This window comes from Panthera leo, chromosome B3 (assembly GCF_018350215.1).
Source record: "Panthera leo isolate Ple1 chromosome B3, P.leo_Ple1_pat1.1, whole genome shotgun sequence".
In the NCBI taxonomy this organism is placed as follows: domain Eukaryota; kingdom Metazoa; phylum Chordata; class Mammalia; order Carnivora; family Felidae; genus Panthera; species Panthera leo.
This window is the reverse complement of record NC_056684.1, coordinates 97,281,575-97,309,026: the sequence shown is the minus strand read 5'-3', so window position 1 is coordinate 97,309,026 and position 27,452 is coordinate 97,281,575. Positions and strand designations below refer to the sequence as shown.

At 36.2% G+C, this 27,452-nt stretch overlaps 1 protein-coding gene and 1 long non-coding RNA gene across 3 annotated transcripts in view; one reads left to right on the top strand and one right to left on the bottom strand.

Annotated features, from left to right (window-relative positions):
• The first annotated feature begins 1,459 nt into the window (after positions 1-1,459).
• Positions 1,460-27,452, top strand: part of NEMF (nuclear export mediator factor) — a 56,327-nt gene continuing 30,334 nt past the window's right edge. Inside the window, 16 exon segments of the mRNA XM_042943111.1 lie at positions 1,460-1,717; positions 2,546-2,614; positions 2,759-2,861; positions 5,748-5,873; positions 12,547-12,695; positions 13,677-13,744; positions 14,729-14,815; positions 16,184-16,257; positions 17,377-17,447; positions 17,526-17,601; positions 17,987-18,049; positions 19,409-19,486; positions 19,626-19,834; positions 20,090-20,281; positions 20,592-20,655; positions 23,232-23,320. Of these exon segments, the coding sequence (XP_042799045.1) occupies positions 1,659-1,717; positions 2,546-2,614; positions 2,759-2,861; positions 5,748-5,873; positions 12,547-12,695; positions 13,677-13,744; positions 14,729-14,815; positions 16,184-16,257; positions 17,377-17,447; positions 17,526-17,601; positions 17,987-18,049; positions 19,409-19,486; positions 19,626-19,834; positions 20,090-20,281; positions 20,592-20,655; positions 23,232-23,320 (1,577 nt within the window). The 5' untranslated portion in view covers positions 1,460-1,658.
• LOC122222535 lies at positions 2,075-12,510 on the bottom strand. Of its 2 annotated transcripts, none has more exons than XR_006203789.1 (3): positions 11,728-12,510; positions 4,302-4,413; positions 2,075-2,549 (listed from the first exon to the last, which is right to left on the bottom strand). It is a non-coding gene; the product is annotated as an uncharacterized LOC122222535 (long non-coding RNA). The 2 variants fall into 2 exon arrangements; XR_006203790.1 differs by having other exon boundaries at positions 4,302-4,410.

Genomic DNA, 27,452 nt, shown 5'->3' with positions numbered 1-27,452 from the left:
TTAATTAGTTGATAGGCAGACGTTCCCTGTATTACTTAGTGTTCCTGTTCCTATCTTATCGGTCTAGTGCCCTAAGGAGGGAGTTTTGCTGAGTACTTCAGTTTTTGTTTTTAAAGAAACACCTGAGTGTCGTCCCTTTCACTGTGGAGTTTTACTCGTATGTTTTTATGCAAGATATCTAGGCGATCTTTTGGGGATGCCTTCAGAGTCAACATAATAACTTTAGTATTGTTTATGTCTAGCCGGACCTCTCATTTTTGCAGTTTGGAGCACAAACTTGGCTCCCACTCTTTCCTAAACTCTCCAAATGGTTTATTTAACATTTTGAGTTCTTCAGCATGGTTTACTGTGCCCTACGATGCAGTAATGCCCTGTACCATATGTCTTATGGCAGCACCCCTCAGCATCTACAATTCCCGGTTTCTTCTGAAACGGCATCGGCGCCCTTCGAATTTACAGTCGCCTTCTGCTGTTGGAAATTGTGACGACTTGCAGCCGGCAGGCTGGAGAATCCTCCTAGGCTCAGGATCCTTGCCGGACGCGGTGGCGCGCGCCTGTAGTCCCAGCTACTCGGGAGGCTGAGGCAGGAGGATCGCTTGAGCCCAGGAGTTCTGGGCTGTAGTGCGCTATGCCGATCGGGTGCCCGCACTAAGTTCGGCATCAATATGGTGACCTCCCGGTAGCGGGGGACCACCAGGTTGCCTAAGGAGGGGTGAACCGGCCCAGGTCGGAAACGGAGCAGGTCAAAACTCCCGTGCTGATCAGTAGTGGGATCGCGCCTGTGAATAGCCACTGCACTCCAGCCTGGGCAACATAGCGAGACCCTGTCTCTTTTGCGTTCTTTCCTTGTATCTATCGTAACACAACGAGAAGTGGCATACTTGCATTCTTGCCTGGCAGTTTTCCTACTACCCCACGAGTCCCCCATGGTGGGGCAATCTTCTATTATTTTGTATCTCATTTCAAAACATTATGTAGCAAAACACCTGAATATTCAGGTTGCCAAGCGTTTACGGAGTTCCTATTGTATACCAGGTACTATGCTGAGGCAAGGGGATGCCAAGACCGAGGTTAGACGAAAATCCCACAAGACATCGCAAAACGCTCTTCGGAGAGCGTCCATCAAAATAGGAGCTCTTTTTTGAACGTTTCTTCGCCTTTATTGTTGAGGGTAATTGTAGGTAATTGTAGGGTAGTTCGTTTCGTTATATTTCAAAATTCTACTCGTCCAGTTAACCGAATGGAATGGGCTCATTGCTCTTGCATACCGAACCCTACCGCCCATTTGGGGGAAATCCTCCCAGTACTCTCATCATAAATTGTTATGACCAGCAGAGGTCGCTAGGGAGGTCAGCTTGAGTCCTGAAACACAAGAGGGAAAGGTGACCGGACTAGTCCGTCAGCTTTCCAGGAAGGAATGCAGTTTCAAGAGAATAGTTCGGATCTATGTCTAATTGTTTTGGTATAACGAAAAGCTAGCTGACGGCGGCTTGATATTCCAATTCTTCAGAAAAGCGACGCAAACACGTTCGCTTCAAGGAATATTGGGTCTTCTGCGCGGCCGTAGATTTCGGCCAAGTGCGCCTGCGCATAAGAGTAGCGGCGTTGAGTCAGGGAGTCAGTGGAGAAAACTGCGGTAGCGACCCTCAGACCTCGCCATGAAGACTCGCTTCAGCACCATTGACCTCCGCGCGGTACTCGCGGAGCTGAATGCCAGGTACTGAGAGATAGGTGACTACGCTCTTGCGGGGAATGCAGAAGGCAGACGCCGGTGCCCCGTGGTGGAAAAAAAGACCAGCCTGATGTTTCCACTTAATCCCCCAGTGCTCCTCTGCGGACCTGGCTAGGCCTGGGTGGGTGAGCGCGTGACATCTTTCCCGTGGCCCTCGGGATATCTGGGGACCCCAGCGTCCGCATGCCCCACACCCCGCACTCCCGGGCTGCTTGTCTCGCTGGATCTTGTGTCAGGCTTTGGCGGGGCCCTCGCCGAGCTCTCGCCTTGTTGGCCTGAGTTGCCCCGGTCTGGCAGCGAACCTTTATTAAGACACCAGACACCAAGTAGACGCCGGGGTGCCCAGCAGTCTTTTGCCTCAGGGGTTTCCAGACCGGAGGCCTGGTTTCTTTGACACTCCTCCTCATTCCTAGGAGACGGAATATTGGCGTTTTAGCTGAAAGTAACATTCTGATCTGGTTTCTGTTATGCAGCTGTGTGAGCTTTGCCATTTTTTTTCCCCAGAGTTTTGTTACCTTTTTTTTCTTTTGTAATAAAGGGGGTTAGATATTTCCTTAGAAATATCGGGTCATTTCAAGGACGCAGGGCAATGCATGGTGTTCCTAGGACTGCTCTTTTTGTCTTAACTTTTGTTCTTAAGAAGTTACACTTCTTTTGGGCTCAATGCCTGGTGGCCTTCACTCTCCTCCCTGGTTGACTCCATATCCTTTGAGTTGAAGATCCCCTCTTTGAAGGCCCTGCTTCCTCCTGCGGCTTTAATTTGAGTGAAGTTTTGTATTTCACATGTTGTTACGTGTTTCCTTTCTCTTGCAGCTTACTAGGAATGAGAGTAAACAATGTTTATGATGTGGATAATAAGACCTATCTTATTCGTCTTCAAAAGTAAGAGCATTTTACAGGCTTGTTTGATCTTTGGTAATTAAATATGAGATTATTGATTTTTTTTTAACCTGCACTTTTAGTCTGTTTTATTGAGTTAGCATTGACAAATGCCTTAAAGAAAAATTTAACTTTTTTCTTCCACAGACCAGACTTTAAAGCTACACTTTTACTTGAATCTGGCATACGAATTCACACAACAGAATTTGAGTGGCCTAAGAATATGATGCCATCTAGTTTTGCCATGAAGGTAAACTTTAAGTTATACTTGAAGCTAAATTTTAAGGCCCTGATATTGGTCACTAACAATTTAAGTTTTAAAATGTTTGGTTTTCCTTCACTATTATGAATAAAGTATAGATAAAATAGTTGATAGATACTGGGATGAATAAAGTAGACATTTATTGACTTCTCCCTGTTACCCTTCACACCCCAGTATGCTCTAGATCTTTCAGTTCTCACAGTCATTATTCTAGTTTCAACTTGTATAACATTCCCATAAAGTCCTTTGAATTGCAGTATACTTCTTGCTATCAAAACAGTTCTTTGTTAGACCAGAGTTAATTTTTCTAAAGCATCATTTTCATTAGTTTCTTACCTTTTATGATTCCCAAATTTCTGAATTCATATCCTATCTTCTAGTATTCTTGGTTTTCTGTGATATGCCCCCCCTTAACCTTTTCCTAGTTTTCTGCAGCTCACTTTTGAGCTGCCAATCTGTATTTTATTGAAATACTCAATGACATTAGTATGTTACCAATCATATCTTTTTACTTTTCACTTCTCTCTTTGCTTTTGTCTTGTTTTGTTTTTTCTATTAAAACAGAGAGTCTGCATTTGTGGACGTGTTACCTGTCCGTTTATTGGCATAACAAAGATACTGAAAGTTTATGTGGTACAGAAGAAAGACATTAGAATCAAATATACCTAACTTTGAATTAATGATTTTGCCGCTAAATAATTTTATAACCCAGAAAAGTAACTTAACCTCTTGAAACTTAGTTTCTTTAAATGTAGAATGCGGATAATAACTCCCTCATGGGGTTATTGGTGAGGATTATTTGAAGTAACATGTAAAGCACCTAACACAATGCCTGACACATATTAGGGCTCCATATGTATTAATTTCCTTCTTCCTCTCCTCCTCACTTTCCTTCAGAAATTTATTTGTTTTGGCATTGTGTTATTTCATTAGAGGCTTTACAGAGAAGAATCTTATCCCCAGCAACTTAGAATCTGTTTTGGATTACAAGTTAGGTAAGTGTTTCCCAAATCACAAGGCCTGTCACAAAATTATCAAACTCTTAAAAAGTTTAATTTATAGTAACCCCAAATGGTTCTTTTGGGAATTGTCCTTAATAATGGTGACACTTGGTATTTGTATAGCATTTTTCAAAATAAATTAATAACGTATATTTTGAGCTGTTTAATATGTCAGTGGATATGAAGAACGGTTATAGTTTTACAGATGATAAGATACATGATACTGGGATTGTGTAAAAATCCCCAAATCAGGCTATACCAATAGGAGGCCAAACACTCTTAAAAAAAAAAAAAAAAAAAAAAAAAAAGTTAGAATTTTATGAGTTAGGTGTACATGTTAATCTAAATGTATATAGAGAGATACCCTTCAATGGAGCAGACACAGTGTTAAGCACATGATAAATAATTTAAAATAAAGAGCTGCTACCTTTGTATGGCACAGTCATGCTCAGTTGTGGCAAATCACAGTGATTGTTCTTCATTCTCACATTTGGGGATGCCAGTGATAGCTTTGTGGCACTGTTGTTTTCACCAAGCTGCTAATAGGGAAATAAATAAAACAAACATTATGTATGTACTGTATGCCCATCTATACTCATGATAAGTAATCTTCCCTTTTCTCCATTCCATGGTGTGGATTTCTGTTCCTTTCAAGGATGCCTTTTATCTCCATTTTAACTTTGTTTTTCTTGAATAAAAATACTACTGGGGGCCTCTGGGAGGATTGTGATTTTCCCCTGGGAGTTTAAAAATAGCCCTATATGTAGGTCACTGTTTAAATCAAAACCGTTATAGACCACTCGTAGAACTATTGAATATAGGAGGGAGAGATTGTTAGAAGTTTGAAAAGGCTTATTATATCTGCCTGAATGTATAAGTACATAAAATGAGAATTTTCGTCAATTTGAACTATTAGGTCTGGAGAAGAAGTCTTCTTGGTTATGAAAGAGTTGGCATTGGTTCTAAAAATGATTGTATATATTTTTAAAGGTGAATTTATATTAGCTTCTCTGTAAAATTTATCTTGAATTTGAGTCTTGAAAGCATTCTTTCTTACTGGTCTTGAGTAAGCAACCTTCCAAATTAAAGAATTAGAAACAGTGGTAAGAATTTTTAGGCACTACAGAGTAGTCTTGTTTCTGGTTCATATTATACTTAAATATTTGTACTAAAGGATGGTACATATAATCTAAAGCAATAGGTGTTGACCAAGTAATTTATATTTGGGTTTAAAACGTTAATTGTATTTTAATTGCTAATAAGAAAAGAACATCATGACTAGGGATAGGAAGAATGGGATTTGATAAGGAATAAGAGTTATTATATTTGGATTTGAGCTAAGTTGGTCAAAAGCTTTGGAGACAGTACCAGAAAAATTCTGTCTGGGCTATATTAATACATTTGTGGGAATAGAAGGTAATTGGATGTACGTTGAAGGCGAACTTACAGAATACCAATAAGCTCATGGTTCAGAATTTGTATTTGAAATGGAAGTTTGGTGGAAACCACTAATTAATATTGAACACAAAGGAAATTTGGGATCCTTAAAAGATGAGACTGGAAAGAGGCTTTATGAAAAAAGGTTGTGGCTTTGAGTGAGGTCATCAGGGTAAGAAAAAGAGATTTAGCAGTGATATAAACAACAGTACCTTTCTCTATAGGGCAAAGTACAAAATACTGTTTCAGAGTTAGCAGTCAGAGTCCTGACAGAAAGTGTTTTTCCTTTGATTATCATCTGCAGCCTTTTGTTTACTATTTTTTAAATGTTATTCTTGATGGAAATGAAAAGAGGAAGCTTATTTACAAGCCAATACCAAATGGTTAGGAATTCACTTCTACTATATGAATGCCCTTTTCTTCTGTTTCCCACTAGTGCCGAAAACATTTGAAGAGTCGGCGATTAGTCAGTGCAAAACAACTTGGTGTGGATAGAATTGTAGATTTTCAATTTGGAAGTGATGAAGCTGCTTATCACTTAATCATTGAGCTCTATGATAGGGTAAGTTAAATTTGGGTGGTGAGATGAAGGATAATTCATTGTTGTATTGTTAATTATCTGTGTAATACTACTATACTGTAAAATATGGGCAGGGAACAGCAGCTGTAGCCCATCTGAAATTGATTTTTGTGTGTGGTCTCAGGTAGTGAGTGGTCAATTGAAATTTGTGTGATACCCTCTTTAAAAAATTTTTCTAAAAACTTTATTGTTTTCAAATGATTGTGGATTCACAGGAAGTTGCAGAGATAGAGATGTCCGTTTCCCTTAGTTGTTACATTTTACGTTATTATAGTACAATATCAAAGTCAGGAAATTGATGCTGGTACAATGTATGCATCTAGTTCTGTTCATTTTACCACCTTTGTAGATTCATGTAACCACTACTGCAATCAAGATACAGAATTTTTCCATTACCACAGAGATCTTCCTGGTGATACCCCTTTATGGTCATACCCACCCACTCCTCTTCCTCCCACCATCCCTCCCTCCTGACAACTACCAATCTGTTCTGTCCCTATAATTTTGTCATTATAAATTGGGTCTTCAACAAAGAAGTCAGGTTCAGAACCTTGGTAGAAGGACATACCAGATACTCTTAAATGGGAGTTGGTAAACTACAGCCTGTGGCCCCTTTTTACAAAGCTTGTGAGCTTAAGAATGGTTATGTTTTAAAAAGGGCTCTTAAAAAACAAAAAAGAATATGCAACTGAGACCATATGTGGCCACAAATGCTAAAATGTTTACTGTCTTGCCTTTTACAGAGTTTGCTTTGTAAAAAAGTTTGCTGGCCTCTGCTCTTATAGACTCATGTATGAGCCAATAGTGTGTAGACAAATACCAAAATATATCAGAGGGCCAAGGTAGGATTTATAAGACTCATTTTAATCTAGAAGCAAGTGCTTCCATGAAAATAGAGTGCTAACCTGTGTTCTAGGGTGATCAGAATAAATTACACAGGACTGAATAAACTGGAGAGAATCTAATTGTGGTTAGTTATTTTCTAGAATATTTTTGGTGTTATGATGAGTATTTTATGGTGATGTATGATAGAGCCCTTTACCTTTCTCTTCATCCTTAGTAGTCTGTACTTCTGCAAATTGGAGTGATATATAATTAAATGGTGATTTGCTCTCATTGATCCTTTAGAATTTAGGAACAAATGAGATTTTTTACTGAGATTTTTTTTTTTTTTTTTTTTTTTTTTACAGCTAATGGCAATGTGTATGTTTACATAGGTTCAATAAGAATTTGTAATTCTTTTTACCAAGATATAATAAGGCAAATTGTGCAAACTAGGTCAAACTTAGGGTGTCATATTTGTGAATAAGTCTCACTTAACTAGGTATGACAAAGGTTATATTTTATATGTAGAAGCAGTGTCCACAAAACATCCTGAGAAACTGATCTTTTACCTATTCTGTGGCATATATGATCCTAGCCTATTGGTGGTAAAGAATTTGAATAGATTTGAATAACTGTAGATCTAAATAACTTTAAAGAGGAATTTACCTGTATTTATAGGTCTACCGCTGACACAATCAGTAGTGATTTTTGTTTGGTTTCAAATACTAATTTTTAAGTCTCTGGGATAATAGAAAACTTTTGAAAATAAAATCCCAGATTTCTTACGAATTCTCCAGGCAGCAGTGATTATTATGGCTTTAGTAATTGCTTCATACCTTGTGACTCTAGATTTGCTGACTATATCTGAGGAGATATATTTATGTTACTTAACATTTCTTGCTGGACCTATGTAAATCAGGCCAAGATGCAATGAGAGTAGCTTGTGTTTATGTATATTTGTCATCAAAATAATTTTAGATGTTATGATTAGAAAGGACTGTAAAAAAGTATCTAAAATTTGAAAAGAGACAAAAAGGACCAAACTGTCATTTTAGTACCCTGCTGGGTGTTGTCTAGCAGGCACTTATGGGGGTTAGTTTTTCCTCTAGAGTTGTGTATCTTGAATTTGCTGTTTACTATTGATTAGGGTTTTTTGTTTTGTTTTGTTTTTTTACAGTTCTTTAAGTGTAGACTTTAACTTGTAGAAAACTGATAGCAATGCAAATGATTCTTGCCTGATAGCAATGAAAGTTATTTGATCCAGTAGAGATTCAAATTGTATCTGTCCAAAGAAAAGATATCCTCAGTGGTTACAGTCTTACTGCCTTGAATTGACAATCTTACACAATTATTCTCATTGTAAATAGTTCATTTATTTCATTTCTCTTACAACCAGTTTTACCATCTAGTGGTTTTATTATTCATTAGTTAAATAAATTTTGACAGTTACAATAATAGTTTATTGTCTTCTGGCAACTGTTATTTCTACTGAAATCTGTCAGCTCCTTTGAAGGTAATCTGGCCTTTTTATCTGGATGCTTTAAAATTTTTTCTCTTTGTCTTTGGTTTTCAGTATTTTTGCTGTGCTGTGCCTAGTTGAGTTCTTATTTGTAATTATCTTTTGGGGGTTCATAGGGTTTCTAGAATCTGAGTTGATGTTTTTCATCAGTTTTGGGAAATTCAGCCCGATTTTCTTTGATCTGTCTTCCAATTCACTAATTTTATTGCTACCAGACAAGAATCACTTGGAATTGCTATTTTTATTGTCTGTTGTTTCTTTTGATTTTAATTACACTGTCTTGTCTCCTCACATGCCTGGTTATTTCATTTTGTGCCAGGAACTGAGTAGAAAAAACAGTAGTTGTAGTCTGAGATCCAGAATGACTTGTCTTTCTCTAGAGAAGATAATTGCTTTTGACAAGTGGCTAAGGGTACAGCTAATTCCAGATTACCTTACTCCAATCAAAAATTGAATTGATTAGAAGTTGGGCCTGGAAAATCTGGTATATTTCTGGTTCACACCTTCCCTTAAGAAGCAACCTTTATGAGTCACTATTCAGAACTGGATTTCTCAGGACTTATCAGGATATCTGCCCCCGACACTGCCCCAGTCACCTTTCACTTGGGCTCTGAACTCCAGTTTTTATTCCCCTTAGTTGTCCCGTGAGTCTATCAAAATTTATGCTCAGCTTCTCAGCCTATCAGTTGTTTCTTAACTGTTAGACAAACGATCCTAGGGGAAAAGTAGCCCCCCATGTGTGACTCATCTTTCTGAGTTTTCTTCTCCTAGGTTTTGGTCCTGTGAAGGTTTCCTGTCTTGCTTGCATTTTTGATTTCTTAAAATACAAGCTTTGTGTATTTTGTCCAGTTTTTCTGTTTCTCAGTAAGACATTGGTTGGAATTATCTAGACTACCATTTAAATTAGATATGTTTATCAAGTAGTTCATGAATACATTCTCAGTATATAGAGAAGTACATAAAATTAAAATGGAAAGTCTTACCCTTCCTAGCCCAAACCATTTCCTCATTCCAAGGTAACCACTGTTATGTATGGTGTCTTATTTATGAACTCCTTCCCCTCTTCCCACCACCGTCAAAACAAACAAACAAAAAACCCAAACACCTTTTTTTTTTTTTCATCTGTGGGAGGAAAAAATCTCTAGAATGTAACTGAAGGCATGCTTAGGTTTCGGTCAATATGCTTACGTTCTAAATTTAAACTTATGTACCAGGCATGGACCTTTCCATTTTTTTTTTTCCTTTTTCAATTTAAACTTAGACCTTAATGATATGTAAAAATTCTTTGCATACAATGATTTTGTGTAATCTTTGCTATTATTAAAAAAAATCTAGGGGCACCTGGGTGGCTCAGTTGGTTAAGCATAGGACTCTTGGTTTCGGCTCACAGGTCATGATCTCACGGTTTCATGAGTTCACGCCCTGCGTCTGGCTCTGCACTGGCAGTGTGGAGGCTGCTTGGGATTCTCTCTCTCTCTCTCTCTCTCTCTCTCTCTCTCTCAGCCCCTCCCCTGCTCATGCTCCCTCCCTCTCTCAGAAAAAATAAATAAACTTAAAAAAAATTTTTTTAATTAAAAAAATGTAAACAACCTTTTCATTTTGTAATAATTTAGGATTTATAGAAAAGTTGTGAAGATAATATGAAAAGTTCTTGTATATCCTTCATTTCATTTTTCTTAATGTTAACCTCTTACATAATCACAATACATGTGTTAAAACTAAGAAGTTAACACTGACACATTACTGTTAATTAAACTGCAGACTTTTTCTTAGATTTCACCAGTTTTTGTAGTACATATCCTTTTTGTGTTCTGGAATCCAATCCAGGATACCCCATTGCATTTAGGGCCTTTCTATTTTGAGGGGTTTGAGCTATTAGTATGCATACTGCCTAGGTTTCAGAGGTCCAGTTATTGATGAGTTGGAAATACAGATTAAGGATTTTATACATGAAAGTATGTGCTTGGGAATTTTCAGCAGTTATTGTGATACTTAAGAGAGGTAGGTTGGTTGACTCTTACAGTAGATCTTGAAGATTGCTCTTCCCTCTCTTTATACCAGGGTTTGATCTCCTAGGCTTCATGTCTGGAATTTTGATGTATGGTTTATCTAGAATTGATCAGACCTTGGTTAAAGAGGTGATTGCTGCTCAAATTCATTTAACAAAGTCAGTTTATTAATTTGCAATAAAATTCCAACAAGAAGGATGCTGGAGAAAGTAAGTTAAGGTCAGAAAGTAGTTTATTGAGTACATCAGAGTCAAGCACAGTATTTCCCAAAGTATGTTTCTTAGATACTACCTTCCCTAGATAATAGGTGTACCTAGAAAAATAGGTCCCATAGCCATTAAAATTTGAGGGCCTTTGAGAATAAAGGGGGAAATTTTTTTTTTTTAACTCTGGGACTTATCAGTGCCTTTAATGCAATAATGTGATGTGTATATCCCCTAGAGAAGGATATGTTACACAGAATTTCCAACTTTATTTGCTCAGAGTTCTTTTTTTATGGAGGCAGGGGGAACCATCTTACAGAATAGTTTTGGGAAACCCTGGTTTAAGGCAAAAAACACTTTCAGGAAAGTAACTGCCTTGCTGGAATCTGCCAGATATTCTTGATAACTGCACGCTTTGATTCAACAAACATTTATTGAGCACCTTCTCTGTGCCAGGCTCTATGGCTGGGTCTGTTTTGCAAGTCACGTTAAATTACATCTTCTTCAGTCAGACACTATGTGGACTTCTTTCCAAGCCCTCACGCAAACTTTGCTTTTCAGTTAACTTTTTCTTTTCTTTTCTTTTCTTTTCTTTTCTGAGAGAGAGACTGCAAGTCAGGGAGAGGGATGGGGTGGGGGAGGAGAGAGAGAGAGAGAGAGAGAGAAAGAGAGAATCCCAGGTAGGCTCCATGCTTAGCACAGAGTCCAAGGTGGGGCTCGAACTTGCAGACCAGTGAGATCATGACCTGAGCTGGAACCAAGAGTCAGACGCTTAACTGACTGAGTCACCCAGACACCCCTAATCTTAACTTTTTAATAGATACTTTCATTTTTCCATATATTTGCTTTCCACTTCCTAGGATACAGATTTTTTTCTGTGTCTTGCTATTTTTTACTTAAGATTATAAACATTTTCCTACTTTTTCAAAACAGTCTTCATAAGTTAACAGCTTTTAAATAGTTTGTTAGGTTGATATATCATAATTCAGCAATTTCCTCAATTTTTACATTTAGGCTGTTTCCATTTTTTTCTATTGGAAATAAACTGCAGTGAATATCTTTAAGCATATAGCTTTTGGTTTTATGGAGTTCTTACATTAGGCTACATTACAAGTGTGGAACCACGTGGGTATGAAGTGTAACTATCTGTATTGATTTTGCCAGATAACTATTGCTATCCAAAGACAAATTGCAGATGAAAGTATAAATATCTCTTCATTTGGTTTCTGAAATATCTGTCCTGAATTGTTTTTAATAAGCCACGGTATTTGTAGACCTACCTCCTGCAAGGACAACAGTAAGTTTAGCTGGTGATCATCAAGGTGTTAACTGACTACAGGTTTCTCCTGCTCTCCGAAAGTAGAGCGTTCATATGGAAACTTTTGTAAGCTGAAATGGCATAAAGCAAAGAAGCAGTTGTCACCAATTTATATAGAAAAACTTTTGAACATCCCCAGAAAATACCTTCTCTTAGGCTTTTCTGATACTTTAAGGACATATCTTACTAATAGATGCACAAAATAAGTAGAGGTAAAGCACAGATGCTCACAGTTCAAAGCTATGATGGCTTGATGCTGAAATGCTGAGTTAAGTTCCCAGGGAATGGGGTTTGACTCACTGCTTGAGTTGCCTGCTGACTCTATAACAGGTCACTGCCAAACAAACTGAGTGCTTTTTTTTGTTTTTTGCCTTATTTTCATAAAAGTGAAAATTAATTTCAGATTTCTTTCGGTCAGTGAAGACCGGTATTAATGTAGGTCTTTTGTAAAAGCAAGGCGGTGTAAAGCAAAGTTGTGAAAAGTAGGTGATAACTGTTGTACTTCCATTAGTGACTTCAGTAGAACGATCAGTGAGTTTAAAGTTGCTTTATATTCCTTCGTTATGTTTCAAACTTGGGGTCCTTTATTTGTTTATCTTATTTCAGTCTATGATGGACAAGTGCAAGGAGCACTGTTTAGATGTGACTCAAGTGCTTTTTGTTTCTAACTTCATTGTAGCTTTGATTCAGGTTTTTAAGAGACCCCATTTTCTTTCTCACTTTTTAAGAAGTTTCAAGAATGATTGGGAAAAGCAATAAATTATATTTTATTTTATTACAGGGAAACATTGTTCTTACAGATTATGAGTACCTAATTTTGAATATACTAAGATTTCGAACTGATGAGTCAGATGATGTTAAATTTGCTGTTCGTGAACGCTACCCAGTTGATCATGCTAGAGCTGCTGAACCTTTGCTTACTTTGGAAAGGTAACATGTTTTGTTTCTAAACTCATTTCATGTTGTATTAAAAGGTAAAATAGATCGTATGTCAGAATATTAAAGAACTGTCACATAAAATATTTTGTTCATTTGCATAAAATAACTAAATTTGGACTGCTTGAATTATTTAAATGTGCATGTAAGCAATTAAACCTCATTTGCAAGTAGCAGCTGTGTGTCTTTTTAATCTAAGTCTGGTGTTACTTCAGGTGTTGATGATTTCTTGGTAAAGTGAGGGAACTTACTAGCTATTCTGTGGGAAGACAGATGGCTATCTTGCACAGAGTACAAATGGAAATGGTTTAGCTAAGAAAAGGGAGTACCGTGGGATAAGGTGCTGATTTTAGGTACTCTTCTGGCTGGAAGGTTTTGCTAATAGCGATAGCAGAGGTTCTCAGAGTTTAGCATGCATCACATTCACCTGGAGGGCTTGATAAAACATATCCTGCCCCTGCTTCCAGTTTCTGATTCAGTGGATCTGGTGTAGAGCCCAGGAATTTTCAGTTCTTACAAGTTCTCAGGTGATGTTTGTGCTGCTGATCTGGGGATCAGAGTGGCCAAACAGCATCCTTAAGAGCTCTTACTAAATGCATAATTAGGTAAAGCCATTCCAGGTATTAAGATCTATCACCAAGCTCTACAAACATTTACCTGTTATATAGGAACATCTCTTTCTTAACACATATGGGCACATTTTCATTAAACAATATGACTAAGTTGAAAAGTATTGATTTTTCTTAGAAGACTTGGTTTCAGGTCCTAGTGTGCTGCTCAGGAACCTACTACCCTTGGGTAAATTACTTTTATGACCCATTTTCTTACCTACAAAGTGAACTAATTCTTCTTGTATGTTAGAGTATTGTGATGATTAGGCAATTTGATGGAAATGAAAGAATTGTAAATATGAATATTGCTGTAAGTTTTATTAAATAAAAGATAATGAGAGGCGTGTCAATTTTGTTTTCACAGACTGACTGAAATAATAGCCAGTGCACCTAAAGGTGAACTACTGAAGAGAGTTCTTAATCCATTACTTCGTGAGTAAGCCTAAATAGAGCAATGAAATGTTTGCAAGAAAATGTAGTTTTCAGGAATATATTTAAATCTTTTATAACTTAAGAGAGTATTACAACAACTTGATAATGTAGAAGGGAGCTTAAAATTATCTTTTGAATAAATAAGAATTTATTTTTAAGGAAAGAGGAATTTGTTATACCACATGAAGTTTGACCTTTATGTGTTAGCTTTTATTTAAAAGCAATACAGCTAAATAAACTGATAGTATGTTATCTAGCATTTTAGTGCTAGTGTACTATTCTGAGAAATTGTGTTTTCTTTTCATTGTGAATCTTTGATTTAATAACCACTTGAGTTTTTGTTTTTGTTTTTGTTTTTAATTGGTGTGTCTCAGCGTACCCCAGAATCTGTCAGGTACTTTCAGTCAGGATAAAGATAATCCAATAAATTTATACTTGAAAAATCATTACTCATCCCTATACTGATGAGTCTGGAGAGGACTTGGGCAGGCAGGTATCCTCAGTTACTGGGCATTAGGGAGTCACTTGTCCTCTCTTCTGAAATTAGAATGCATTAATAAGTTACCCTTACAGCTTTCCAACTGTTAGTATGGCATACATAAAATTGTTAAGTTTGAATTTTTAAAATTAATTTATTAATATGGGGTATTGTATTAACCAGTTTTTGGATGCTAAAGCAATCTTTCATTCCTGATTTGAAATCCTTTATATGTGGCTCAATTCCATTAAATTCTTATAAAATTTATGCACTGACTTCTGCAGTTGTAGTCTCAAATTTTTGTAAGTACTTGAATTATCATTTCTAATTACATTTCAAAATAAGTAAAGTAAAAAAATAAAATCATAAAATCATAAAAAGCAAAATAAGTAAATTGTTATTTTCATTGACTTCTGAGTAGATATTTATATTGGGATGTAAATTTCGTATTATATTTTGAATATTATATAGGGGAATACTAAAAATAATATCTTCTGCTTTTATAGCCTATGGACCAGCTCTCATTGAACACTGTCTTATAGAAAATGGATTCTCTGGCAATGTCAAAGTGGATGAAAAATTTGAAAGTAAAGGTATGCCTGCATGCTACAATTTTTGCCCATTTTCATGTTTCATGTATTTCCTTTTTTAAAAAACTATGAAAATTCTTTCTGGGAAAGTAATAAAAGTGAGCAGGTAGTAAATCTGTAAAAACTATAAAATATTTGATCTATTAATTTTTTGTTTGTTTGTTTGTTTATTTATTTATTTATTTATTTTGAGAGAGAAAGAATGCGAGCAGGGGAGGGGCAGAGAGGGACATGGGGCTTGATCCCATGAACTGTCAGATCATGACTTGAGCCGAAATCAAGAGTCAGACGCTTAACCAACTGAGCCACCCAGGCGCCCCAGGTCTATGAATGTTCTATCCATATGGCATTTCTGCCTTCCTGCTCTAATGTGGCACTTTATCCCTGGTAACTCACAGTTCAGTCTCTTGACCTACCTTAGTACTTTTCAACTTTACAATATTCTCCTTCCCCTGAATAATTGAAGTGGTTACCATACTTGAGGTAGGATCTGGTATAACACTTGATGTAGTTGAGTTATTCACCTTCTGACTAGGAAGTTGGAGTGCTTTTAGTAATAGTTTTATTCATGCATTTTAATTCTATAAGAACTGTAGTGTGTCTATGTGATGAATTAGGCTTTTGTAACTACTTAAGGGAATCTAACTAAATTGCCAGATTAGGACAGTAAAAAATTAGAGGAAATATAAGGGAAAAGGAAGACTTGACTTTTGACAAATTTATTTGCAGATTCTCATGTAAAATTACAAAAATATATTCTTCGTGTTTATATTTTGGGATTACGTATCAGTTAAGATTTGGGGATATTAGTTTTTATGCTGTAAACGTTTTTATGTTTAAAAATACAAATTAATGTTTTAGTGAGTGATTTTGTGTTTGACATACTAATTCAGTGCAAGCCTGATCAAAATGCCAACAGGTGGTATTGTTTTTGCAATTGCAGTGTTCTGGTTTTTTAAATACTGTGGAATAAAAGCATGTGAAAATGTTCAGGAAATGTTTGGAAAATAGTAGTAGTGATGGAGAATAACCCTTTTACAGATAAAGGTATATTAAGAACCTAATAGTTTTTAAAAAAGTACAAAATGAAAAATTCAGAAACAGGCCCACATATATATGGGAATTTAGTATATAAACAAAGTATCTTTAACATCATGAGGGTAAAGATGGATTCAGTAAAAAACTATTGGGATCACAAGCTGGCCAAAACATATTCTTATTTACATATACTGATTATAAACATGAAGTAACTATATTTAATTTTCTTGAACACTGTTATTATTTCATAAGCACTTTTCTGTTTTCAGTATGGTTTTGTAATAGTTAATTGACACTTGATTGGCATTCCTTTTTTCCATTTTGTTCTGTTAGACCTTGAAAAAGTACTTGTTTGTCTGCAGAAAGCAGAAGACTATATGAAAACAACATCCAACTTCAGTGGAAAGGTAGTACCACATATTATTATTGTATATTGTACTATTGTATATTGTGGTTTTATTTCTTTAGATTTTCAGAATTCACAGTTAATTAGGGATCACTACATGTAAGTTTTTTGTTAATTTGGAAATTCAACATCTGTAATATGCTTATTCTAGGGGTTTTTGGTTTTTTTTTTTCTAATTGCTGTTGGGTTATAATTTTTCTTCTGTTCCTTTTTTTTTTTTTTTAAGTTTATTTATTTTGAGAGAGGGAGAGAATGCACATGCAAGAGCATGCAAACAAGGGGAGGGTCAGAGAGAGAGAGAGGAAGAAAGAGAATCCCAAGCAGACTTCTGCCCTGTCAGCACAGAGCCCGACATGGGGCTTGATCTCATGAACCCTGAGGTCATGACCTGAGCTGAAATCAAGAGTGACATGCTTAGCTGACTGAGCCTCCCAGGCGCCCTTCTCTTCTTTTTATAGAAAGTACTAGGTCAGGTCACAATTGGCATACCAGGAAAGTTGAGGAATTTGAAAATAATTCCTCTTAGGTTGGTTTTATTTAGAGAAATACTTTTTAATTGCTAGCACTTAATTAAAAAATTAGCAATTTACATCACTCTAATAGGTAAACATTCTCTGAATCATCTCATATCTTGTTTTTGTTCCCTATTCAAAGTATAACTTTATACTAGAAGTTCAGAGGAAGTTCTGATTAATTCCAGCTAAATTCAGTGCAGATACACCTGCCCAGTTTTTAAAATGAATTAAAATTTCTTACCAACAAAGTAAACCTAAGACTTTTTCTCCTGAAAGTAAAGTGCTATTGACTTTTTAAAGTTGCAGAATATCCAAAATTAGGAAGAAAAAAGCAAAATGTACACGGATAATCCCATCATTTTATCAAATCACTAGTTTTAATTTTCTTTATTCCTTATTTTTCTTGTCCATATGAAAAAAAGTATTATTTAATAATACTTATTGAGCCTAGAAACATCATTTTGAGAATTGATACAATCAATAGACAAATGTAGCAGATTATTTAAAACTAGAATAATTTTGTAAGTTTAATAAAATCGGTATCAGTCATGGAAGATACATCTTAACTATGAAGAGAAATGAATTTTAATATTGGATTTTTGTAGGGGTACATCATTCAGAAAAGAGAAATAAAACCAAGCTTGGAAGTAGATAAACCAACTGAAGACATACTCACGTAAGCATATAGGCATGAGTCAGTTTACTTTGGATATTTATTAATGTTCTTGAATGATATAATAAATATGTTTTGCAGGTATGAGGAATTTCATCCTTTCTTGTTTTCTCAACATTCACAATGTCCATATATAGAATTTGAATCATTTGACAAGGTGGGTTTTCCAATTCTGTTTTTTTGACCAGTTAGTATGATATGAGTTATTAAATTAACACCAACTTGATTTGATTGATAAATTAAAAATATTTCTGGTTTACAATCACTGTATCTGAGGATTAAAGATCATTGCAGTCACAAATAAAAACTGTTGGAAATTTTTATTGTCACTTTATTTCAAGATGAAGGACCAAAGGTTTGAACTTAATTTGATTCTTGGCCCTTTGAGCTATATAATACATTTCCTGGGAATCTGTTCAAGTTCTTTGGGTAGTGTTATGAAACAAAATGGACTCTAAAATTCTGTGTATCTAAGTTGAAGTAGAGACCCTGTTTTGTTTTTTTTTTAACCAGTTACTGTCTTTTTCTGTTTTTTAAATAAGGCCGTGGATGAATTTTATTCCAAGATAGAAGGTCAGAAAATAGATTTAAAAGCTTTACAACAGGTATGGTATTGTTAAAAACATTAAACTAACTAGGCTTGGTGTGATTTGCTGTGTAGACAATGCTTTCATATAGGAATTGGTGACGTTTCAGAAGTAGTATGGGAATGCCCTGATCCCTTGGCTCACTGATAATGGTCCAGGGGAGATCTCACTGTTGAAAAGCATTCCCTCGTTTGTTCCATCTGTACGTAAGATATTCTCTAAGATGGAAAATACAATGGGAAGGTGAGTCCTGTTATTTATTCCCTAGTATAATATGGGTTATTACAGCAACCCAAAGCTTTTCAACCTTTGCTGTTAAGGGAACATTGTTCCAAGGAGATTTTTAAGTAGGCCAAAAGAAAGGGAAACGTTCTTTCTGTACAAATAAGTGTATTTTTCATTAAACTGGGTTTTATTCTAAGTGGGCTTTCAAACTCCACAGGAAGTTTTAATATGCTCTGTTTCTTGGTACATTTGACCATGATTTTGGAGCATTGCCACAGAGTTGTTTTAGAAATTAGCCACAGTCACTCTTGATTTGAAGAGGATTTAATTTTTCAAAAATATTAATAAATTCTTGAAATATGTGTGCAAAAGTTTGGAATTATATGAATCTCTGTGCCCTCCCCTCTGTTTAAAAAATTAACAGCACAATTTCAAAGCTGGTGGGTTGAGTGAATTAAATAGTGTGCCTGCCACACGGTGGCAGCACTTTAGCTAGTAAACAGATATTTAGCAGTAACATTGGATTGCATGTTTTTATGTGCATCAGAATATTCATGAATTATTTTAGTAATCACTGTGTGTTCTTTTAATAGTCACCATTCTTATGATTCAAATCTTTTAAATACTACATCCCATGATTCAAACCTTCATTAACTGATGATTCTGTTACTAGTGTTAGAAAATTTGCCTCAAATCAATAACCTTGAAATGCAAATGATAAATGCTAAAATGCTATATAGAAGGTAAATTAACTACTGTAAGACTTTGTGGCATTAATTTAAGAAAAAGAGTACTCTGTAGAAATAATACTGAGAAAATTAAAAGCAGCAATAACTTAAAAAGAAGCTCTTTTGGTAATTTGTGTTCTTTAAGAATGCATTTCCCTAAAACTTTACAGTTATGTGATAAGAAGAAAATGTCTTATAGTCAGAATACATTCCTATATAGGGAATGGGAAGTAGGTAGTGGGGAGAGGTAATTTGGGAGCTTGAAACACTTTGGGGTAGGGTAGACCTGGGTGTTGGACTGCAGGAACCTCAGACAGCATTGTGGGGTTGAAGTGGAGGAGGGAGAGTTTCAGGATGTAAGAGAGGAAAGGTGCAGAAGGCAGAAGAAAACTAATTTTTAAAAAATATGTTTTGCCCACAAAAGGAAAAACAAGCATTGAAGAAATTAGATAACGTCCGGAAGGATCACGAAAACAGGTTAGAAGCTCTTCAACAGGCTCAGGTATTCTGTTTAGCTTTTTCCCAGATTTCACAAATGGTAACTTTAAATAAAACACTGTATGTTAACTAAGTGGAATTAAAATAAAAACTAAAAACATAACTTTAACATGGTATTACAGTAAATGTTTTTGTTTCTTAAGGAAATAGACAAACTTAAAGGAGAGCTCATAGAAATGAACCTACAGATAGTTGACAGAGCTATTCAGGTTGTTCGAAGTGCTTTAGCCAACCAGATTGATTGGACAGAAATTGGGTTAATTGTGAAAGAAGCCCAAGCTCAAGGAGACCCTGTTGCAAGTGCAATTAAAGAATTAAAACTACAAACAAACCATGTTACAATGCTACTAAGGTGAGTTTGATTCTTAGTTAAGCAGTTAATGCTTGTTTTTATTTTGCTGTTTAATTGTTCACTGTATTCATTTAAAATTTTTTCTCTTGTATTTGGAAGTTTATCCTTGAAGATACAGAAAAAACATTATTTACATTAAAATAATGCAACTATTTAAATACTGCAAATACTTTATAATTTCATTGAGGAAAAAAATTGAAAATAAAAAAGTGATGTCATTGACATTAGTGAAATACTATTGAATATTTTTAATAGAAATCCATACTTGTTATCAGAGGAGGAAGATGACGATGTTGATGGTGACATCACTGTTGAAAAAAATGAAACCGAAGCACCAAAAGGAAAAAAGAAAAAGCAAAAGAATAAACAGCTGCAGAAGCCTCAAAAAAATAGGCCATTACTTGTTGATGTTGATCTCAGCTTGTCAGCATATGCCAATGCCAAAAAGTAAGTGTTAAGTATGAATTGTAAGTAAAATATCTGCAATAAATCAGGATAATAAGGATAATATATGTATATATATTACGTATGTATGTGCTTTGGGGTGAAAACACTTTTTAAAATCTAACTTTGTGCATTATACAACTTTGTTTTCAAAACATACAAAACAAAGTTGCATAATTCACAAAATTTGTTCCATATGATTTGAATGTGTAAAATTAGAAGTAACAAATAGAAAGCTAAAGAATAGCTTAATTTTACTTAAAATTTTAATAGCTTAATTTTACTTAAAATTAAGAGAAATGCATTTTTCTAGATACTATGATCACAAGAGGTATGCTGCTAAGAAAACACAAAAGACCGTTGAAGCTGCTGAGAAGGTACTTACTGTTTCTTAGAGTGAATGTGAATTGTTTTTTCTCTGCTTTAAATGAGTGGCTTTAATTATTTCGTTTAAATGAGGTTTTCTAATTCAGAAATAACTTTCAAACTTAATTTTGCTGTAATTATATGTATTTCCAGTGTTTATTTTCTTCCCCAAACCTGCTCCTTCCCCAGTCTTCCCCTGCTATAAATAGCACCTTCCTTTTTCCCTTTGTTTGAGTTAAAAGTATTGGAGTCATCCTAGGCTTTTCTCTCATAAATTATATCCAGTCCATCAGCAAATCCTTGTAGGTCTTTTGTAGAGTATAACCAGAATCTGACCACTTCTCAATAATCCCAGCCCCCGTCATTTCTGTTCACATAGACTGTAATAGTAGCCTCTTCTTGGGTCTCTGCCTTCTACCCTTTCCCCCCTACAGTCTGTTCTTCAAACAGTAGCCATAGTGATCCTTTTAAATAAAAAATGAAGTTATTTCTCTTTGTTCAAAATCCATTTGCTTCCCATCTTATCAAGACAGGTCAAAGCCCTTCTCCTGCCCTGTAAGGTCCTACCTTATCCACTCCCCTCCAATTTAATCACCTGCATTCCTCTTGCTACACTCTTTTCAGCGACACTGGGATCTTAGGTGTTCCTGTAACAGTGATGCATGCTGACTTCTCAGGGCATTTGTGTTTGTTGCTCTTTCTACAGAGAATGTTTTTCCCTTAAAGTTTCCATGGTTTGATCCTTCCATTCATTGGCATGTTTACTAAAATGAGACTTTATCAGAGAGGCCTTTCTTTAAAAAAATTTTTTTTTGATGTTTAAAAAAATTTTTTTTAATGTTTATTTATTTTTTAGAGAGAGAGAGAGAGAGAGAGCTTGAGTGGGAGAGGGGCAGAGGGAGAGGGAGACACAGAATCTAAAGCAGGCTCCAGGCTCTGAGCTATCAGCACAGAGCCTGATGCAGGCTCGAATGCACAAATGGTGAGAGCATGACCTGAGCTGAAGTCAGACACTTAACCGACTGAGCCACCCAGGTGCCCCTTTTTTTGATGTTATTATTTATTTTTGAGACAGAGGAAGTACGAGCTGGGGAGGGGCAGAGAGAGTAGGAGACAGGAACCAAAGCCGGTTCAGAGCTGATAGCAGAGAGCCCAATGTGGGGCTTGAACTCACGAGCCGCAGGATCATGACTTGCGCCAAAGTCAGACACTTAGCCAACTGAGCCACCCAGATGCCCCCAGACAGGCCTTTTTGACCATATTTACTAAAAGTAGTACTACCCTTGGGGCACCTGGGTAGCTTAGTTGGTTAAGGGGCCAACTCTTGATTCCGCTTAGGTCATGATTTCATGGTTCATGAGTTTGAGCCCTGCATCAGGCTCTGCACTGGCAGCATGGAACCTGCTTGGGATTCTCTCTCTCCCTCTCTCTGCCCCTCCCCTGCTGGTGTCCTCTCTCTCTCTCTCTCTCTCTCTCTCTCTCTCTCTCTCTCTCTCAAATAAACATTAAAAAAGAATAGTAGTACCTTCAACCACTCCCTCTTATTCTGCTTTATTTTTCTTCTTAAAAAACACCCTCCCAGCATATGTTGATCTGTCTTTCCTCTAGAATGTAGATTGTATGAAAGTAAGATCTTTGTTTTGTTCATTGCTTTGTCCCAGCCCCTAGAATATTGCCTTGAACATAGTAACATTAATATCTGTTAAATGAGGGGTGCCTGGGAGTCTCAGTTGGTTAAGCATCCGACTTTGGTCCAACTTCGTGTCAGTTCATGATCTCATAGTTGGTGAGTTCGAGCCCGGCATGGGGCTCTCTGCTGTCAGCACAGAGCCTGCTTCAGATCCTCTGTCCACCCCCCACCCCTCAAACCCCTCCTTCACTTGCTCACGCACGCTCTCTCTCAAAAACAAATAAACATTAAAAATATGTGTATCTGTTAAATGAGTAGCCCTCATGACTTGTCTTCTATCTCTCTCTCCAACCTCATTTCTTGACATTTTACTGTGTAATCACTACTTTCTTGGTGAAGTTGGCCTTTTCTTTTTGCTTATAGTGCTTTTCCTATTCTTTGCCTTGATAATTCCATTTACCCTTCAGACTTCAGCCTAAATGCCATTTCCTTAGAAATACCTTCTTTGACCATAAGCATTTATAAGTTAGGTTCTCTTGTTATATTCTCATAGCATCCTTAGAAGCACTTAACGTGTTTATTTGAATGATTATGTGTTTGATATTCATGTCTTCTCCTCTACCCTCTAGTAGGGTGAGAGTGAGAACTTCCTCTTATTCACTATTGTGTCCCAGCATCTAGCCCAGAACCTATCGTATGATAGATACTCAGTATCTGTTAACAAATGAAACTTTTTAAAATTTGTAGGTATTGAGCAAATATTTGTATACATTAACCTTTGACTTAAATTATTTTAATATTTAAGGCACAAATCTTTATTTTGTGTGTATATGGTGTATGTATGTAAATAGTTGCCATTTTGTGACGTTTAAAAATAATTTCTTGTCTTATCATTTACTTAGTGTTATTTAAATACATTGTCAACAAATTATTTAAAAACTTTTTTCTTATAAATAGGCATTTAAATCAGCAGAAAAAAAAACAAAGCAAACGTTAAAAGAAGTCCAAACAGTTACCTCTATTCAGAAAGCAAGAAAAGTATACTGGTAAGTGTTCTACCTTTTAAAAATATAGTTTTTTTGTTTTTTAATTAAAATTATACATGTACATTGTTTAGAAAAATCAAGCAGTTCTACAAAGCTTGTTGCAAAAACCAGTAGCCTTGCAGTATTTTACCCCTAGTCCTGTTGCCTCTTCTCTTATAGAAACTATTTTTAGCTCTTTTAGCTAATTGTTTTGGTATTTACCTCCTTTCCTCTTAGTAATGTGCTTATATTGCTGCTTCTTGGTATTTCTGTTTTATACTCTGTCAATGACTTCCCACTATGGAAGATGAAGATTTTATTCTTTCCATTTGGTGCTCCGTTACACAGATAGACACCAGCCAGCCTCCCAGTAAAGAGACATAATTTTGTCAAGGTAGATATCCAGCATTAATATACAGTAATATTTTATTGTAATCACAGCTGAGTCATATAACACTGTTTCTTTTCCTTCCCTGCTCAGCTTTTTGTCTTCGTGAAGGTGGTAATTGTCTTGTTTCATTTACCTTCCTCTTCCAGGTGTGTTCAGACACATTGGAATTCTATCCGTACCTTGCAGAAGTCTCTCCTGAGATTTTGACCTACTTTGTTCTAAATTGGTTACCCTAAAGATCTTAAGATCTCATTTTATTTTATTCTGGAAGTTCTCTTTACCTTTCTCTATCTTGGATTCTCTGTCCTGAATCTCCTACTTCTTTTCTTAGTTGATGGAATGTGTACTCTAGAAGCTACATAAGAAGGCGTGTATAGGATGTAAAGCTTTTGAGGTTTTTGATAGGTAAAAAAAAATTGTTTTATTTAATTGTGGGGCTGATAGAATTCTGATTTGAAAAGGTTTAAAGTCCTTGTTCATTGCATTAGCTTTCAAATTTGATCTTCAGAAGTCTGATGTCATTTTGATAGTTTATATTTTATTGAAAATTTGTTTTTGCCTTTCTGTAAACTTGTAGATTTTAATTTTTTTCCTCTCAGTTTTCCAAATTTTCACAATGATGTAGGTTGGCGAGGATGTTTTAATCTATTAGGCTGAATACTCTGAGTCTCTTAATTTGGAATCTTTCAGTTCTGATAAATTTTCTTGAAATATTTCTTACGGATTTTTTTTTTTTTTTTTTTTTTTTGGTTTGTTTTCTTCTGGAAGTCTTATTTATCAAATATGGAACTCCTTGGGGGCGCCTGGGTGGCTCAGTCGAATTAAGCATCCAAATTTGGCTCACATTGTGATCTCGCGGTTTGTGAGTTCGAGCCCTGCGCCGGGCTCTGTGCTGATAGCTCAGAGCCTGGAGCCTGCTTCAGATTCTGTCTCCCTCTCTCTCTACCCCTCCTCCACTTGGCTCTCACTGTCTCTCTCTCAAAAATAAATAAACATAAAAAAAAAATTTTAATATGGGACTCCTTGGATGGTCCTCCAATTTTTTTGCATTTTCTATTTTTCAACTTTTAATCCTTTTGTTCTATATTCTGAGAGATTTGCTTTATCTTTCAGTCCTTCCACTGAATTTTTAAGTGTTTTTGGTTTTTTGTTACTTCTTAAAAACTTTTGCTCAAGTTCTTTATAAACTGAGAGTAGTTTTGATGTATTTTTATTTAAAAGTATTCTTTTCTTGCTGGTTTTTGGTTTGTTTTTTATGTTTATTTATTTTTGAGAGAGAGAGTGAAAGAGTGCAAGCAGGGGAGGGGCAGAGAGAGAGAGGGAGGCACAGAATCTGAAGCAGGCTGCAGGCTCTGAGCTGTCAGCACAGAGCCTGATGCAGGGCTCTAACCCATGAACTGCAAGATCATGACCTCACCTGAAGTTGGACGCTAAACCAACTGAGCCACCAGGCACCCCTTGGTTTTTTGTTTGTTTTTTTTATTATTTTTTTATTTGTTGGGTTTGTCTTCAGCTTTCGTTAAGGACGTTTATTACTGTCTTGTGATCCTTAATTGTCTGTTCGTATTGCCTGTTCACATTTTATAGTAGAGCATGAAAATGCCGATTGGAAGTTCTCTGTGGGGGGTTAGGCTTATAAAATGATGTATGGGGGCTATTTTGTGTGGAATTCTCACTGTGTTTAGCTTTTTTCCTCCTCAGCTGGTCTCATTTTTCAGGAAAGGTGTTTTTTGTTTTTTGTTTTTTTTTTTTCCCCCTGCTTGGAAAGTGAAGAGCTGGTTGTCAGCATTTTGGAAGCCCAATGGGAATAATAGGTTGCAGAGGCTTAGTACCCAGTAATTCATACATTTATCTAATTGCTGTTTTACGTATGTTTCTCCTTCTTACAACAGTGCCACATTTCCCCTAATTTGAAGATCCTTTTCGTACACTTTATAGAACATTAACTTCTGGCTTTCTGTTAGGATGTGGAAGGAGCAGCTACTACCATGTTCACAGCTGGAACTTTTTTCTTTTTTTAACCCCAGTTTAACCTATTTCTAGCAGTACCTTGTGCTGTTTTTAAGTTTTTTATGGGTTACACAGTGTAGATTGATTTGTTTCTTGGCTTTTTCCATTGTCAGCCTGGGATTCAGCTTCTTGAGCCTGATCACTTGTCCTTGGTTTTTCCATTTTTAAAAATTTTGCTGCTCTTCTCTCTCTTTCCTTTCTTTTTCTCACATCTCTATTGATGAATAGGATTGACTTGTAATTTTCATGTCTCAGAAGTTCTTGGGACACCTGGGTGGCTTAGTCAGTTAATAAGCATCCAACTCTTGATTTGGGCTCGGGTCATGATCTCATGGTTGTGAGATCCAGCTCTGCGTCAGGCTCTGCACTGGTAGCATGGAGCCTGCTTGGGATTCTGTCTCTCTTGGGATTCAGAGAGCAGGGGAGTCTCTCTGCCCCTCCCCTGCTTATGCTCTTCTTGCGCATGAGTGCGTTCTCTCTCTCAAAAATAAATAAACTTAAAAAAAAGAACCAGTTTTAACTGTTGATCTCCTCTATTATATCTGCGCTCTCTATTTTATTATTTTTCTCTTTCTGTTTTTCTTTGAGATTCATTTGTATATCCCTTTATGATTTCTTGAGATGGAAATTTGGTATATTGCTTTTTTTCTCCCAGCTTCTCTTCTTTCCTGATAAGTATTTAAGGCAGTAAATTTCCCTTTAAATCTGGCTTTAACTGTATCTAAAAAGTTTTGTTATATACTATTTTCATTATCTTTCATGTCAAAATGTGTTCTAATTTACATTGTGATTTCTTCACCCATGCCTTATTTAAAAGTAATGTTTATTAATTTCCAAACCTATGAAGATTTTTGGTTATATTTTTGTCATTGCTTTCTAGCTTAATTTGCATAATGTTCAGAGATAGAATTCTGAATTATCTCAACCCTTTGACATGTGTTGTTGAAACTTGCTTCATGGTCCAGCATATTTATGGTCCACTTTATTTACAAATGTTTCATATATAGTTTAAAAGAGTGTTTGTTGTATAGTTGTTGAGTGCATCTCTCTAAATATTAATTAATTCACATCCATCAATCATGTTTTTCAAATCTTTAGCATCTTTACTAATTTTTTTAAAAAGTGTTTATTTATTTTGAGAGAGAGAGTGTGAGAGCTGAGAGAGGGAAAGAGAATCCCAAGCAGGCTGCATGATGTCAGCACAGAGCCGAAAATCAAGAGTTAGACATTTAACCAACTGAGCCATCCAGCCGCCCCCACTAATTCTTTTTTTAATGATTGTTTTCTCAATTACTGAGAGTTTTGTTAAAAATCACATAATTGTGGGGCACCTCAGTGGCTCAATTGGTTAAGTGTCCAGCTTTGGCTCAGGTCATGGTCTCACGATTCACGAGTTTAAGACCTGTTTGAACTGTGCTAATAGCTCAGAGCCTGGAGCCTGCTTCAGATTCTGTGTCTCCCACTCTTTCTGCCCCTCCCCCGCTCATACTTGGTGTCTCTCTCTCAAAAAAAAAAAAAAATTAAAAAAAAAATTTTTTTAAATAAATAAGGGCACCTGGGTGGCTCAGTCAGTTAAATGTCCGACTTCAGCTCAGGTCATGATGTCATGGTTCATGAGTTCCAGCCCCGTGTAGGGCTCTGTGCTGACAGCTCAGAGCCTAGAGCCTGCTTCAGATTTTGTGTCTCCCTCTCTCTCTGCCCCTCCCCTACTCATGCTGTCTCTCTCCCTCTCTCAAAAAATAAATAAACATT